At 39.0% G+C, this 17,788-nt stretch overlaps 1 protein-coding gene across 1 annotated transcript in view; it reads right to left on the reverse strand.

The window, feature by feature from the left end:
* The window catches only part of slc35f1 (solute carrier family 35 member F1), a 295,120-nt gene that overhangs the window by 47,300 nt on the left and 230,032 nt on the right, over window positions 1–17,788 (reverse strand). Inside the window, exons 4-5 of the mRNA XM_043684483.1 lie at window positions 17,233–17,392; window positions 14,363–14,519 (exon numbers count right to left, since the gene is read on the reverse strand). Of these exons, the coding sequence (XP_043540418.1) occupies window positions 14,363–14,519; window positions 17,233–17,392 (317 nt within the window). The remainder of the gene's footprint in view (window positions 1–14,362; window positions 14,520–17,232; window positions 17,393–17,788) is intronic.

Genomic DNA, 17,788 nt, shown 5'->3' on the forward strand with positions numbered 1-17,788 from the left:
GACACAAAGATAGCTAGGAAAATAAGTTGTGAAGAGTATATAGAATTCTGCAAAGGGATATACATAGATTTTTAGTGGCAAAAATTTGCAGATACAGTATGTTGAGGGAAAACTGTTGAGGGAAATATCCACTGTGACAGGAAGAACAGAAAAACAGCATACTATTTAGCTGGAAAGAGATTACAGAATTCTGAGACTCACAGGGATCTGAGAGGCCTGGCACATGAATTGTATAAAGTTAGCACACAGGTACAGTTTAGAGATTAGGAAGGCAAATGGATGAGAAATTTTGCAATAGCTGTAGAGACCATTGTGACAGTGTATCTTAGAATATTGTGTACAGGTTTAGACATCCTATTTAAGAAAGGACATCACTGCATTGAGGATCTAAAATCTGGAATTAAACCGTTGTCAGGAATAATCATTTTTATGCATGCTTTTATTAACCACAAAATAGCTTCTTAATATAAAGTAACATAACAAAATGGCTTTAAATTGCAAATTAACACTGTGTTCAAAATGGCTTCAGGCTGCATTCCCACATTGCTGAGCTAATTGAATTTAAGATAAAGCAGAACAATGGACGCTTCACAGCATGAAATTAACTAAGCTAGATAGGACATTACTAACTATTTTAGTTAACCTTGAAATGCAGGTGGAAAGTGATAAATGTGTAGTAAACGACTTTGATTTTCAGGAAATATCATTAGGTTAACCTGCTATCCATTATGTCACTTATTACAGTTTATTGGATTTATTCTGTAATTAAGGCAGTACTATTTCTTAAGAAACATTTTAAAAATTGTCTTGTTCTAAGTGTATTTGCATAGCTTTTCCAGAATACACAGGGGAGTTTAACCTCGGTGCTGCTGGATAACCCATACCCAGCATCATAATAAATTGTTAAAACTTGCTGAAGCAGACTGCATTCCTGTTGATTATTTGACTGATTGTGGAACCGAGGGACCCCTCTCCCAAGGGGTTGAGATCTATACATTAGAAGCAGTTCAGAGAAGGTTTATGTAAATGACACCTGGAGTGGGGCAGTGAGGTCCATTGTGGGAAAGATTGGGCAGGCTCGACCTGTATCCTTTGGACCTTAGAATAATAAGAGGTGATCCTATTCAGATATATGCCCTGAGAGGATTTTACAGGATGGATTTTTAAAAGATGTTTTCCCTTATGGGAGAGACCAGAACTAGGGATTACAGTTTAAAAATAAGGTGTCACCCCGTTAAAATGCAGGTGAGGAGATTTTCTTTTCTCTTAGAGAGTTGGGAGTCTATGGAATTCTCAGATTCAGACAGCAGTGCAGGCACAGTCTTTGAATTTTTAAAAGACAGATGTAGACAGGTTCTTGACTAACAAGGGAGTCAAAAGTTAGGATTAAGTTGGGATGTGAAGTTGAGGCCACAGTTAGTTACGCCATGATCTTATTGGATGGTGGAGCAAATTCAAGGCGCAGAATAGCATACTTCTACCTGTTTTCTTTATCTATATTTGAAAGTCAGTGCATAAAATTTTGGAAACGTTTGAAATGTTTTCTCAGGATTTTAAAATTTAGTTTGATTCTTCTGCTTCTCTATGCCACACAAGGAAAGCTCAAGCTTCCTTACTCCAGATGTGCTTGCCACCTTCACCTCCCCCTTCAATATAAACACACACACACACACTTTTGCCAGCACAAAAACCTTTCTCTACTTTGCACCATTGGTTATCCTCCAGAAGCCTGATTTTTTTTTTTGATGCCCTCCTGCCCTCTACAGGTTGGACATTGGGCGTTGGGTTTTAAATAAGGCCCGATCAATGATATTAATAAGGCTTCATTCTCCTCTAGGCAGGTAAAAAATTAACGCTACCTGGATTCTTGGTGGAAACATGGTGGCACATAAAATCCAGAACCTTTACATTTATGTGACCAGTATATACGACCACTTTAATATAAACTTATAAAATAATGATTACTTCAATATGGCCTAAGTCATAACTTGTAGTTGTTTCTTTTTCTTACAAACTTAGCACTTTAATCTAAAGTAAAAGTAATCCTTTTTGCTTAACAGCTAACTTTGAGCACAAAGCACTGTATAATCAGTACTAGAATATAATGTACCATAATCAGCTTTCAATGTGACTTCCCCACCCACACACACAACACTGCTTGCGCTGAAAAACAACACACAGAACAGAAACTAATTGGATTTTCGAAGACCAGCTTTTAAAATGTTTAATTCTGCATTTGTAACATATGCATTAATTGGGTTATACTATTTACAATCTATACAATTTCCTGCCACACATATGGAACAAAATACAATACAAATCCATTTTACAACACAAGTTCAATTCAAAGTCAAGATGATTCAATCTCTGAATCTTTTCTATCAATGTCTTCCAGGAGAGTAGGAAAGAAGATAAAAAGGTTGTAAACAATAATTGGTGAACTGCATACAATAACTTCTTATTAAAGGCCATCATCTCAACTATTATTTAGCTCAAGGACAAGTTGGAGGAATGATGGATGAATGGAACACTAATAATAACCCTTTTGGTGGGATTCATCTATCAATCATGCCACTGTAGGCAACTGCCAATAGAAGCCTAACAGCTTTATTACAGGAACTTCCAAGACTAATATACTGTGTTACATAGCTTTAGTATACTTGAAATGTTTCACTTCATTTATGACAATAGGAATAATGCTGCCTCCCAATAAAATTATTTATGTGGATTATTTTACAAGAGATCAAGATAGGAGGGAGCTGTTAAATCCTAGCTCAACTAATATCGCAGAGCCAGACACAGATCTGATTTGAAGGCCAGAGGCACATGTGACAGCAAATCTTTCAGAATCTGCAGATGAATGAGCTATGAGGAGGATGCAGAGATGCTTCAGTGTGATTTGGACGGGCTGACTGAGTGTGCAAATGCATGACAGATGCACAATAATGTGGACAAATGCGAGGTTATCCATTTTGGTAGCAAAATCAGGGAGGCAGATGATTATCTTAATGGCTATAAATTGAGAGAGGGAAACATGCAATGAAACCTGGGCTTCCTCATCCACCAGTCGCTGAAGGTAAGTGAGCTGATAGAACAGCAAGGGAATGAAGCTCACCACCCCTTCTCAATGACAAATAGGGATGGGAAATAAATGCTGGCCCAGCCAATGACACCCACTTCCTTTGACTGAAAGTGTGAAAAAAGCACCGCTATCAGTACAACATTTCTGAGGAGTGCTAAGCTAACAAAGATCAGCAGTGTCGCTAACTAACATAACCTAGAATCAAAAAGACCAACCTCCTCCACAAACCTGTGGACTATCAACCTTTCAACATTAATTCCAGATATCTCTGAAGAAAGGTTTTAATTGTTCTATCCATCATATGAAAAGACTTGCTCAGCCATCTAAATTTATATGGAATCCCAGAAGTAATTTAGTCTGAATGGAACATTTATTTTACTTGTCTCTAATCGTTTTCCCAGAGACACAGTGTGAAGGGATTAACTTGTTATAAATCACTTCATATTTCTGTCAGAACAGACTCAGAATTGTCACCTACAATTGAATTTACAACAGGATAAAAGTATCATATGCTTACAGGTTCTGGAAAAGGTAAATCTGTCTGATTTTGCAAGGTACTTTTATATTTTCACTAGGGCAAGAAAACCATTCTCAAAAGGAGGCCTATGACTTTAAAATCCTAGTCTCCTTGTTAACTGACCACGAGCTGTTCAAGACCTGATTTTAAAAAAACTGTCCAGAACTTCTGTTTTCAGGCCACACCAAAAGCTAAGTTCCATAAACCAAGGCAAGTAGTTCACTTGATGTTATATTATACTGTCAAGTGGGATAGTACTGTGTTTTTGTCATTAATGGTATATAAATAATGCAAAACTAACTTGAAGTACATAACTTTGACTTAAGTAATTCTTCAGTCTTTCTGTACTCCACTTCACTATGGCACACAGAAATGGAACTGAATTGGCAGACATGCCAGAGAGTTTCTTACCATGTCCAGGAACAAAAAAAGTTCCAGTTTCAGTACAGCACAGACCTTCACACAGAATTTGGAAGTGGTGCCCAACCTCGTTGCTGCACTTGAAGACCCTTGTTGTGATTCAGCATTTGACAACCAACACAAACAAAAGCCATCCAATGTCTGAATGTGGTTGTGGAAGCTCAGACTGAGATCATAAAGTCTCTATCAATTGCTATGCAAGCCCAGTTTGATGCCATCAAAACTTCACATTCCCATCTATGCCCGACAACCTTTGATTCTCTTGCCACAGTCCCACCATAGTTGTGTTTAAAGAGTCATACAGTCCAACAACTTGTACTTCAACATATCACGAGGACTGTTGGGATTCTATCCCATTGAAGTGGCAATGAGTCCATGATGGATAAGTCTAGCATGCTCCTTCAATATGCTTGCTGTTGCTTGTTAGCCAGCTATTCTAGAATGCTGCAACACAGAAGAAGGTGGTGCTCACAAGATCTAGATTTTATTGAGGTCAGCATGCAGTCACCCTCACTGGAAGACAGCAACATTTTCTTAGCCATTGGGTTAATACTGATTAAAAGCAATGGGCCAGGCAAAAAGCACCCACAATACAGGCGCTATTAGAAAACACAATGGTGATTACTTGAATATTGTTTGTACTATTGCCAGGACATATAAATACAAAAATTTGGAGCAAAAGAAGGTCATTCAGCCCCTCACGTTTGCCCACCATTAGCAAAATCAAAGTTGGTCTATTTGTGTTTCGAACTCCATAGTGCTATCTAACCCTGACAACCTGTGATTCCCTTGTCTAACAAAAATCTGTCTACTTGCACCTTAAAACTATTCAGTGATCCTGCTTCCTGAAGTTCTGTGCTTAAAGGCTGACTCCTAATTTTACAAAGTGCCCCTGGTTCTTGTATAATCCACATCCAACTTATCCTGTTCAGGATCATATTTACTTCAATCAAGTCATCTTTCATTCTTATAAACTTCAATGAAAAGAAATCTAGACTAACCTTTCAGACAATCCAAGAATTTCAGATGTACATTCTGGCTCTGAATCACAGTTCAATACATTTACATCTTTCCTTAAATAAGCAGACCAAAGCTGCATAAAGTATTTGAAATATGATCTCACCAATTGACTTCGGCTGTTTTAAGTATAACATCCTTATTTCTGTGTTGAATTCCTCTTGTAATTAAGAATAGCATTCTCTCAGCTTCCTTAATTACTTTCTGGATTTGCAATTGTTTTTGTAAAAGGGCACAGTGAAATATTTAGTTTTGGAGGACTTCTCTTTCAGGATATTGGCAAGTGGATGCGGTCATGGTCCAATGCAGAGAGATGGTAACTTGGGGAACAAAGTGAAATGCTGATCTAAGGGTCTAGTACATGGTACTATCACTAATTCTTCACCAGGAAAAGACAGTCAAAGATCCTCAATTGGATGGTGATCTCTTGAATTGCATCACTGAGGTGTCCTTCTTGCAACTGAATAAATTTTCAACTGTGCATGTTTAAGACAGAATGGTAAAGGCATTTATGAGGTTGATGAGCTGCAAAGCCACTTAGATATGTGGCATTAGAGACTTGGCTCAAAAACGACAGGTCAGCATACTAAATATTCCTGGATACAATTTGTTCAAGAAAGACAGAGAAGAAAGGAGATGTATATGTATCAATTAGGAGAATCCAACAGTGCTTGAATGACAATGTTCTTGAGAGCTCAGGGATAGAATCTATTTAGTTAGAGTGAAGAAACAATAGATTCAATATTGCATCACTGGATGTATTCCAGAGGCCACCAAATTTTGGAAAACATAAAGCGGAATACATTTGTATGAAAATTGTAGAGTTGCAAGAGCCACAGAGTAGCTTTAATGGGAGACTTTAATTATCCAAATAACAATTAGAATAATAATCATGTACAAAGAAGAGAAAGGGTTTCTGAAGAAGTTCAGGAATACATTCTTGATACGTTTGTTTCTCATCTTATGAGGAAGGAAGCATTACTGGATCTGGTTCTTAGAAAGTAAGTGAGTCAAGTGAGCAGGATGACTGAAAAAAGAGTCATGTTGGACCTCTGCCTCTGTCTAAAGTATTTAAAAAATATATTTTCTAACATTGTTCAGTTTTGAAGACAGTCATATTGGACCTGAAATATTAACTCTGTTTCTCTCTCCACAGATGCAGAAGACTTGCTCAGTTTCTTCAGCACTTTGTTTTTATTTTAGTTTAACTTTGATGATCGGAAATGTTTTAAAAGCAAGGATCCTGGAAAAAGTCAACAATCACTTGGACACATGAATATATTAAGAAAAGCCAGACTGGATTTGTTAAATTAAGTTTATCTAATTTGATTTTAGTATCAATAGGCTGAATGATCTCCTTCTGTGCCATAATGACTCAATTTGATCATTGAGTTTTTTGAGGAGGTAACGGAGATAACAGGGTTGTTGAGGGTAATGTGGTTGATATGGCATATACAGACTTCATCACAGATTTCTGAACACAGGTGAAGTCCAGGGAATATGCATTTTGGGAAAGTAAATCTTAGCAGGATTTATACACTTAATGGTAAGGTCCTAGGAAGTGTTGCTGAACAAAGAGACCTTGGAGTGCAGGTTCATAGCTCCTTAAAAGTGGAGTCACAGGTAGATAGGAGAGTGAAGAAGGCGCTTGGTGTCCTTTCCTTTTTGGTCAGAGTATTGAGTACAGGAGTTGGGAGGTCATGTTGCGGTTGTACAGGTCATTGGTTAGGCTACTGTTGGAATATTGCGTGCAATTCTGGTCTCCTTCCTATTGGAAAGATGTTGTGAAACTTGAAAGGGTTCAGAAAAGATTTACAAGGATGTTGCCAGGATTGGAGGATTTGAGCTATTGGGAAAGGCTGAACAGACTAGGGCTGTTTTCCCTGGAGCATCAGAGGCTAAGGGGTAACCTTATAGAGGTTTACAAAATTATGACGGGCATACAAAGTTAAAAAGCACACAACACCAGGTTATAGTCCAACAGGTTTAATTGGAAGCACACTAGCTTTCGGAGCGACGCTCACCTGATGAAGGAGTGTCGCTCCGAAAGCTAGTGTGCTTCCAATTAAATCTGTTGGACTCTAACCTGGTGTTGTGTGATTTTTAACTTTGTACACCCCAGTCCAACACCGGCATCTCCAAATCATGAGGGGCATGGATAGGGTAAATAGGCAAAGTCTTTTCCCTGGGGTCAGGGAGTCCAGAACTAGAGGGCATAGGTTTAGGGTGAAAGGCAAAAGATATAAAAGAGAACTAACGGGCAACGTTTTCACACAGAGGGTGGTCCGGTATGGAATGAGCTGCCCAGAGGAAGTGGTGGAGGCTGGTACGATTGCAACATTTAAGAGGAATTTGAATGGGTATATGAATAGTAAGGGTTTGGAGGGATATGGGTCGGATGCTGGCAGGTGGGACTTGATTGGGTTGGGATATCTGGTTGGCATGGACGGGTTAGATCGAAGGATCTGTTTCCATGCTGTACATCTCTATGACTCTATGAACAGTGATGGTCTAGGTATGAATTTGGCTGAGTGAAAGTAAACAGAGTGGTGTTTAATAATTATTTTTTGGATTGAAGGATGATAGACTTTGACAGTTTCCAGGGCTTCATCTAAGATCGCTGTTCTTTAGATCTATATTCATATCCATTGTCATATACCAATATATTTTGGACTGTCAGTCAATAATTTATACTTTAACAGTGAACACAAATAATTGAAAATTGTGACAACCTGAGAGACACCTGACTTCTTCTGTGAATTGAAACCATTCCCATCTTAGGAATTAACCAAAGGGAGATTGCAGGCTGATGTTCAATGAACATCCTTTTCTGAAGCTAATCCAAAATGGCATTATTCATTTAATGGATCTTTCAAACACCAAGGCAATAACTGTCTCAAACTCTAAAGATGTTAAACTTTCAAAACAGGATGTAGATTGTTGCAAAGGAATTTAGATGTTCTTGTCACAAATGTTTGTATGCAAATACAGTAAGTAATTAAGAAGCCTAATGGAATGAGAGGGATTTATTATGAGAGGAATTGAACACAAAAGTAACAATGCCAAACTTCAGTTATACAGGGTATAACTGGGTAAATGCAATGAGATTGCATTTTGACTATGTGCAATTTTAGTTTCCTTGTTAGGGGTGCTGTCTTAGAATCCTTGATGCATTGCTGGACTGCATATTGTAAATGGTACACATGGTTGGCCCTGTGTGCCACTAGTGATTGCTTGGCTGATTTATTGTTGTCACACGTAACAAGATACAGTGAAAAATGTTGCTTTGCTTGCTATACGGGCTGATAATACCAAACAAAGCATATCAGGGTAGCAGAACATGAGCCCTTCCTGAAGAAGGGCTCATGCCCGAAACGTCGATTCTCCTGCTCCTTGGATGCTGCCTGACCTGCTGTGCTTTTCCAGCAACACATTTTCAGCTCTGATCTCCAGCATCTGCAGTCCTCACTTTCTCCTAGCAGAACAGAGTGCAGAACATACTGTTACAGCTGCAGAGAAGGTGCACAGAGAGCGAGAAGCAACATTAACATTTGAGAGGTCTGTTCAAAAGCCTGATAACAATGGGTAAGAAGTGGTTCTTGAATCTGGTTGTACGTATTTTCAAACTTGTAGATCTTCTGCCCAATGGAAGAGGGCAGAAGAGACTATAACACGGGTGTAAGGGGTCTTTGATTATGTTGGTTGCTTTCCCTAGGAGGAGGAAGTATCGATGGAGTCAGTAAATGGACTGAGCCGTGTTCACAACTCTCTGCAGTTGCTCGCAGTCTTAGGAAGAGCAGCTGTCAGACCACTCTGTGATGCATTCAGATTGGATGCATTTTATGGTGCATTCATAAAAATTGGTAAGAGTGCTTGTGGACATGTCCAATTTCCTTAGTCTCCTGAGGAAGTAGAGATGTGCTTGTACCTTCTTAATTCTCACATCAACGTGAGTGGACCAGGACATATTGTTGGTGATCATCACTTCCAGGAATTGACGCTTTTGACCATTTGCACCTCAGCACCATTGATGCAGGCAGGGATGTGCCCTCTACTCCACTTCCTGAAGTCAATGACCAGCTCCTTCATTTTGCTGATGTTGATGCAGAGATTGTTGCGTTTACACCATGCTGCTGAGCACTCAACGCCTTTCCTGTATTCTGTTTCACTGTCGTTTGAGATCCAACCTGCAACAGTGGTGTCGCTGGCAAACTTGTAAATAAAGTTGGGGTGGAATTTGGCCACAGTTGTACATATGTGAGGAATGTAGTAGATGACTGAGTACACAGTCTTGCTGGGCACCAGTGTCGAGGATTATGGTGAAGGATGTGTTGTTGTCTATTCTTACTGATTGTGTTTTATGGGTCAGGAGGTCAAGGATCCAGTTATGGGGAAAGCAGAGTTCTAGGTTTCAGAGTGTAGAGATGAGTTTGTTTGGAGTTGTGACGTTGAAGGCGGAACGGTGTTCAATAAGTAGGAGCCTGTTGTAGGTAGCCTTGTTATCCAGATGTTCCAGGAATGAGAGTAGGGACAGGCAGATTGAGTCAGCAGTGGACCTGTTGCACCAGTAGGCAAACTGCAAAGGATCAAGGCAATCTGTGAGGCTGGAGTTGATGTCAGCCATGACTAACCTCTCGAAGCATTTCATGACTGTGGAGGTCAGAGCCACTGGGTAGTATTCATTGAGGCGCACTGCATGATTTTTCTTTGGAACTGGGATGATAATGGTCTTCTTGAAGCAGGTGGGGACTTCAGGTCGTAGTAAGGACAAATTAAAGCGAATACTCGCGCCAGCTGATCCACACAGGATCTGCGTGCACGGCTGGGGACTTTCCATGGGTTCACTCTCACAAAGGTCAACCTAATGTTTGTGGCGGTAACTGTGGGAACACGTGCCCCAAAGGCTGTTGGGATAGGTGACATCATTTCATTGACCTTCTGTTCAAAGCGAGCGTAGAATTCATTCAGTTTGTCAGGTATAGATGCACTGTTGCCTGCAATTCTGTTCAATTTTGCTTTTTAGCCTGCTATGACATGTAGTGGTCAAAAAGTGTGGCACTGGAAAAGCACAGCAGGGTGGGCAGCAACTGAGGAGCAGGAGAGTCAACGTTTTGGGCATCAGCACTTCATCAGGAATGTGGAGGGGGAAGGAGGCTGAGCGATAAGTGGGGGTGGTGGTGAGGCAGGGAGGAAGATAGGTGGGATGGTGATAGGTGGATGCAGTGGGGATAACTGTGATAGGTCAGTGGAGAGGGTGGAGCAGATAGGTGAGGAGGAAGATGAACAGGTAAGACAGCTCAAGAGGTTCGGATCTGGGATTAGGTGGGAGGAACAGAGATTTGGAAACCAGTGAAGGTTGATGCTGTGTGGTTAAAGGATCCCAAGGCAGAAGATGAGGCGTTCTTCCTCCAGTTCTCGGGTGGCTTTGATTTGGCGGTGGAGGAGGCCCAGGACTTGCATGTCCTTGGGGGAGTGGGAGAGGGAGTTGAAGTGGTTGGCCACAGGGTGGTGGGGTTGTTTGGTGTGTGTGTCCCAGGGATGTTCCCTAAATTGCTCTGCAAGTCAGCGTCCTATCCCCCAATATACTGGAGACCACATCAAGAGCAATGGACAGATCATTGTGCAGAGTGGGTTGGCCACTGAGTTCTCGAATATGGACCAGTCCACCGACTCAAACCAGTACCATTCGAGCCCGACCATTGCCTCAGACCAACACTGCACTGGATGTGAGTGAGATGTGTGAGTGAGATGAATGTGTGAAATATGTTATTTTTGGGGTTAGGGTATGTGAATAAATAACCTTTTTTTTAAACTCATAAAAGCTTCTTGCAGAAAATATTTAATTTGGAATCCACACTGTCAGGGTAAGAAAACATTCACCTCTTATAAAGCTTCTGATAAGAGATAGTAAAGGGAACAAAATTTTGTCCATGACACTTAGATGTGCTCAATTTCAAACTCTGCGCATACCACAAAACTTGTGAATGTTATGAAATGCGAGGAGTACAGTGATGGACCTCATGATGGTGGGCTGAGCAGGCCTGTGGCAGATGGAACTTCATTGAGACAAATATGAAGTGATAGATTTCGATAATGACAAAGAGGAAAGGCAATATGGAATAATGGATGCAGTCTGAAGGCAATGTTGGAATACAGCAATAAAATAAGACAAAGAACTGTGGATGCCAAAATCTGAAATGAAAACACAAACTAATGGACAAACTCAGCAGATCTGGGAACATCAGTGGAAAGAAAGCAGAGTTAATGTTTTGGGTTCAGTGACACTTCTTCAGAAGGATCTACCTTGGAACATATATACATAAATCACTAAAGGTTGTATGATGGGTTGGAAAAGTGAATAATAAGCATGCATCATCCTCGGTAAATAGATAAGGAGGTTATGATGAATTTTTACAAAAACACAGGCAAATCTCGATTAAACTATTACGTGAGGCATTAGAGAGGGTGTAAAAAAGATTTATGAGAATGATTCCAGGGATGAGGGATTTCTGTTCCAAAGAAAGATTGGAAAAGCTGGGGTTTTTCTCCTTCAGAGAGGTTGTGGAACCTTGGTAGAGGTATTCAAACACATGATATGCCTGGATTAAATAAGAAGGAACAGTTCAAGTTTGTGAAAGGGTCGAGGACAATCATGTAAAATGAAGGGCAAATGAATCAAAGCGGCATGATGATAAACAGCATGTGGCCAAGGCTTAGATTGGAAGGCTTGAGGGTTTGATGGAGGCACGTATAATCATGGTTGTCAAAACAGAACTGGATACTTACTGAAGACGGAAGATTTGCAAAGTCATGGGATAAATTCAGGACAGCAGGACTAGCTGCGATGCTGTCACAGAGTGCTAGCATAGATACAAGGGGCCAAATGTGGTCTTTCTACACTGCAGTCTCTCCTTTGAGAATTCAAGATAAGATTCAAAATGGCAGGTAGGATGCGAACTAATAATAGATGCAGACTGAGAACACAATCTGTCCACCCCGCATGTCTTTGGTATATGCACACATTGGATGTTTGAGCTAACATCCTTTCCAATATGGTGACTGGTGCAGGCCCTACGCCATTTTTTTTCAATTCCTCCTTCGATAGCACCAAAGACAGTGGTCACTGAAGGAAAACTGCAGGACTTCTAGGAATCATATGTTTTCAGGTTTCTCAGCCATGATGTCTTCCTTCCTGAACCATATAACTTAGATCAAACATCCAAAGTCATGAATTACTGCTTATACATGTTCCAAAATAGTTTTACAGCAAAACATAAGAATGAAACATCTGAAATCATGTTCTTAAGATGACAGCCACCAAGATGTTGACCACAAATTTCAAGATAGCAACTCACTCAAGTATCCTTCTTCAAAATCAACATTTTTGAAACATACAACTATTTTAGGCTCATTTCACTTGTTGGGAAATTTTTGTTTTTCATGATTAGATTAGATTACCTACAGTGTGGAAACAGGCCCTTCAGCCCAACCCGACCCTCCGAAGAGTAACCCACCTTGACCCATTTCCCTCTAAATAATGTACCTAACACTATGGGCAATTTAGAATGGCCAATTCACCTGACCTGCACATCTTTGGACTGTGGGAGGAAACCCATGCAGGCACGGGGAGAATGTGCAAACTCCACACAGACAGTCACTCAAGGTTGGAATTGAACCTGGGTCCCTGGTGCTGTGAGGCTGCAGTGCTAACCACTGAGCCACCGTGAATATTAAAATTAAAGGTATGTCAACATATTGTCTCTCTACTCAAATAAACCTCAACTGGAAATTAAAGAGGTCTAATTAATATTCAGTGTATTTCAATCTGTACTTATCTAAAGTCTGCAACGTTGGATGAATCCTTAAGAATGATATTGTTAGCATGGCTCAGAGTTTTGTTAACATCTGTGTCTCTTAACGCTGCATTGTACATTAAGCAAAACGAAACAATCAGAATAGCAAGCTGTTTTTCAAATTCAGAAAGTTCACCAAGGATTTTTACCACTTTGCTCAGACAGCTTCCAGCATCTCTCTCACCATCAAAAGATATTCTAATCAAGTCAGCACATTTTGCATTTGCTTACTTCAGGCAGGATTTATGGTAGAACTTAAAAACTGCAGGAAATAAAATTAATCTTGCCTCCAAATTTAATCTCTTCTTGTTTGCATACTAATATCCATTCAAATTTCAAGACTTTACAACAATCACATACAAAGTTAAATTCAAGTTTACATAGGAATGAAGTTTGTTTCAGCACATTATAACCTTTATAGCATTTTATTCTTCTACAGAGATTTGACCTGGTACCAACCATTCCAAATTAATAATGCATCCAGTTGATCTAGAAATTTACATGTATAACTTGCATAATTACTGGAAATAAATAAAACTTCCATATGTGACAAGTCATTTAACCATCTGTGCCTGTTTGGAATTATTCGAAGTGGTCATCCATTGCAATGCATTGTGGAATGATATATATAACATATATATATATATATATTATATATGTGTGTGTGTGTGTGTCTTTAAATACTAAACTTCACTTGTAATATCTAAACCTAAAAATGCTATTTGCAATTCTAACAAGCAAATCGTTTTTGGGGTGGACTGGGAATTTTATTCTGTTTACAGAATTGGAGTGGCCAACCAGTTAAAATGGGAAGGCTATATTTCCCAACTGCTCCTGACTATTTCTCTCTAAGCACCTTTGACAGCTAAAGCATTTTGTCAGTATTTCAGTGGACCATCAATGTTGCTAAAATCACATGGTTTGAACTCATGACCTTTAATCGATTACATGCCTCCCATTTTAAATTGCCAATGGAACCTTAGATTCGTAAGTATCTTACAGCATACTGTTTGCAAAATAAAATCATGCAGAATAAAGTGTGGTGCATGAAACTGCACATTAAGCGCCTAATATGGGAATAATTATGGCACTAGACATGCGAGTGTTGGATTTGATGAGAAAAAATTGAAAAACAATTATTCCAGCATAAAATCCATCAACTTGATGGACACAAAAATAATGCAAAACTTAAAAATCAACGTGATAACTTTCTGTCTTTTTGGTTTACCTCAGTTGCGGTTGTCTGCTGGGAGTATTTATCACAAACTAGAGGGTTTTCTAGACAAAGAATAACTTGCATTTATCTGACACATGATCACATCTTTACACAGCAGTGTGCACAGTGAATTGTTTTGAAATGCATTGGCTGTGATGTAGAAAAAACGCATTGCAGTAATATTTCTCCAGCAATCAATCAAATCTGTCTGTTAGTTAATTTGGCGACCACATATTAAAGTTGGGAAAAGAACTCACAACTGTATGCCACTGAAGAAAGAGCCAAACAGTCCAATCATTCCTAGAAATTCCACCCGACTCAAGTTCTTCACAATGAATTCCTCACAGACATTGGAAATTCCATATAATGTAGCTCCTGCCAATACTAGCAAGTCTCCAAGCAGTTTATTATCGCCTAGTTAAAAGTAAACAAAAAGAATCAATTATAGCAATTTTGGTGATTTGTTAGAAACCTCTCTGAATGCAAATTGCAATCTCTTTTGCTTTCAGAAATATAACGTTAGATTGAAGATTAGCAGTGTTAACACATTCACTGGCCTAACACTTCCATATAATAGGGGTACAGAAAATCGTATGTTATTAGAATTGCAGTTAAACATAAAACTCAGATTAAACCATTAAAAGATATTTTGTTCAAATCTGTGTACATATAGTTTGACAATGTACTAAATAGAAAGCTCTTTCAAAGACAAGATAGGCCAAATGTTTTCTGTTAACCTGTAAATTCAAGTAGCAGCTGGGGAATTTGCCAGAAAGGTTTTACCTCAAATCTAAAAAGATTGACAAAAGTTTATAGAACTTTACTCGATTGCATGCCATGTTACACTCCATCTGTGTACAATAGGCCCAGCATCCCAATCACCATTTAGCCTAGATAAGCTGAAACCATTCAGTCCATCACCTGTACCCGTGAAGAAGCAGAGGACCTAAGAGAATGAAAATCAGCTGAAGACAAATGGAACCCGTGTGCTTTGCATAGGAATTGAAAAGCAGGAGATTTAGCAAGAAATTTAGAGGGACGTGAGAGTCTGAAAAGCTTCTGATATCCACTGAATCAGATTAAGTTCTTCAAATTTATTAGCAAGAAGGATAATTAGCTTTTGCCAGCTAGACATGACTGCACATAGGGTTTCCACAGTCTCTCACATCATTCTATTTCAGTTCCACCTTCACTGAGGAAGCAGCAAATGGGTGCCAGAATTGGTGAGGATGTGTTCTATTCTGCAAAATTAACATCCCTAATGTTCAGGAGAACAAAGGGAAAAAACACACTTTCTTTATTTAACATTATGCTGGTACTGAGATTTTTTTTACACTAAGCAGTGAACTATAACATGGTACGCCTAGTGAGGGCACTTTGGATACCATGATCGTAGAGAGGAATTGAAGATATATCCTCTCCATTACACTTAACCATTAAAATTAACAGGCAAAAAATCATAGTGCACTTGGGGGGAGGTGATAGTTCCCAAGTATTCTAACAAACCTGATTCCAGTAAAAATAATGGAGACAAAATTAAATTTCTAGAAGTTGGGACATGTATTAGACAATAGCTATGAGAAGGCACTAATGTATTCACCGATTAACCATACTCTATGCAGTTTTGGCACAAAGCAAGCTGAGAACTAAAAGGGTGTTAAAAACCTAATCACACTGAACACTCATTGAATTCATTATCACCCTGAGGTTCCATCCTGAATGAAGACTGGGTGCTTTCAAACATGATTAAACAAAACAAATGACATTGAGTTAAATGAGCATCTAACAGAAATTGAAATTACAATGGTAGTGACAGGCGCCATCTTTATTCAGAGATTTCAGATACACTTCTAAATTTGAGACTCTGACTCTGTACAATTCTACATGTTATGCAGTGCTATGTCTGCCAATCCAAAGAAGGATATTATTACAGCATCAATCTCATGTTAATTAGTACATAGCAGTTTCGATAAGAGACCAATGCATTAGAGTGTTTAAGCTCACTGTGAACTGCATCAACATATTATACTCAAAGTGCCTTAAAGTCTTTATTATTGGATAGTGACTTGAATTATGAAATGGTTGTGTATACCAGCAATTAGACATAGAATCATAGAGTAAAGAGGCCCTTTGCATCATCGAGTCTCTACCGCCAAAAGTGGTTCAATGTGTACACTGTTTATTTGATTATACAGTTCAGAGTATAATCTGCAGCATCAGATATTCAGGAATACCAATTAATAAATTGTTATGGTGAGGAGGAAAAAGAGTTTTTTGTGGATAGTATAAGAGTAAGCCAAATAGAGTGCAATGTATCAATTCTATGTTGGTTTTGATTTGACAATACTAACATCATGAGGTAGTATAGATATATGAAAGCGCAGTGCATTTTTAATATACTGGCATGTTTTATCCATTTATTACAATCTATTTTAATTTTGAGTAAATATTAAATTTAGATTCAGATCAGGACCTAACACAAATCATGTTAATTCTCCATGTCTAAGGTGGTGGTGATCAGTTTTGAGACAATGGTTACAGCCACTTACAACCATCTAATGCCATGAGTGTTCAGGTGCAACATAGAATCACTGATTCACAAAATTGTTACAGGGCAGGAGGAGGCCATTCAGTCCATTGTCTCTGCTCCTGTTCTCTAAACATGTTGACTTAGTGCCAATACACTACAGTTCTAATATAATCATCATGTTTTTATGTGTGGGTGGACATATATACTTAAACATGTAATTCATAAGGAAGGCTTTTACAAGCTATGTGGAAAGTTCAGAGAAGGACAACTTATTTTTACTGCCTCCCTCTGTGCTGCATGTTTCTAGTGTTTAGCACTGGTGGACTAAACAACCCAATTGGGTGGTAGATATAATTAGCATGATGTAAATATAATAAAGCAAGAAATCGCATTAATACCTCTAAATGATATGAAGCTGACCTTAACAATGTTACCTTTCATGATGCATAGTTATCTAGCGCATCTTAATCTCCCAAATTTGAAAACTGTATGCAAGTGCCAAGTCTGTTAACAATCTGACTTTCACTTCTCTATTGATTTAAACACATCAAAAATGGTTCATGGATTTTCTGATGGTAGAAGTACTGAGTAACTCACCAGTTCCTTGATGTCTCCCAACAAGAACATCAGCCCCCACCATACATCCCATCCCCAGTAGACACACCCCGACTCCAATGAAGTGAAGAGCCTTGTATCTCACCAGCAGGAAGAACCAGGACAGCAACAGTACCACTGGGATAACAAAACAATCGAGCAACTGGAAAACAAAACGAAAGGGCAAGATAAATCATTACTGATAAATCATAGTTCAGGGGACGACAAATCAACATGTGATGCACAACCTTTTGATTTGGACGTAAGATATTTTCCAAAAACAATTTCACTTGACTGTAGACTCACAATGGCCTCGTTTTTCTTATCCCGAGTTACCCAGATGGGTAACTATAATTTATTAAATTCCATTTATTTTATTATCTACTGCTGTCAATCTGAGACTTATTAGAAGTTAGTTCTGCAGAGGTTCAGAATGTGCCTGATAATAATTACATCAAAGGAAATACAGTGGGCTTGACAATCAATATGTCAACAATCAGTGGTTTTCTACATTTATGTGCCTGCATCATAATGTGAATCACATTGCAAATGCATAGCT

Source organism: Chiloscyllium plagiosum, chromosome 3 (genome assembly GCF_004010195.1).
Source record: "Chiloscyllium plagiosum isolate BGI_BamShark_2017 chromosome 3, ASM401019v2, whole genome shotgun sequence".
NCBI lineage: Eukaryota > Metazoa > Chordata > Chondrichthyes > Orectolobiformes > Hemiscylliidae > Chiloscyllium > Chiloscyllium plagiosum.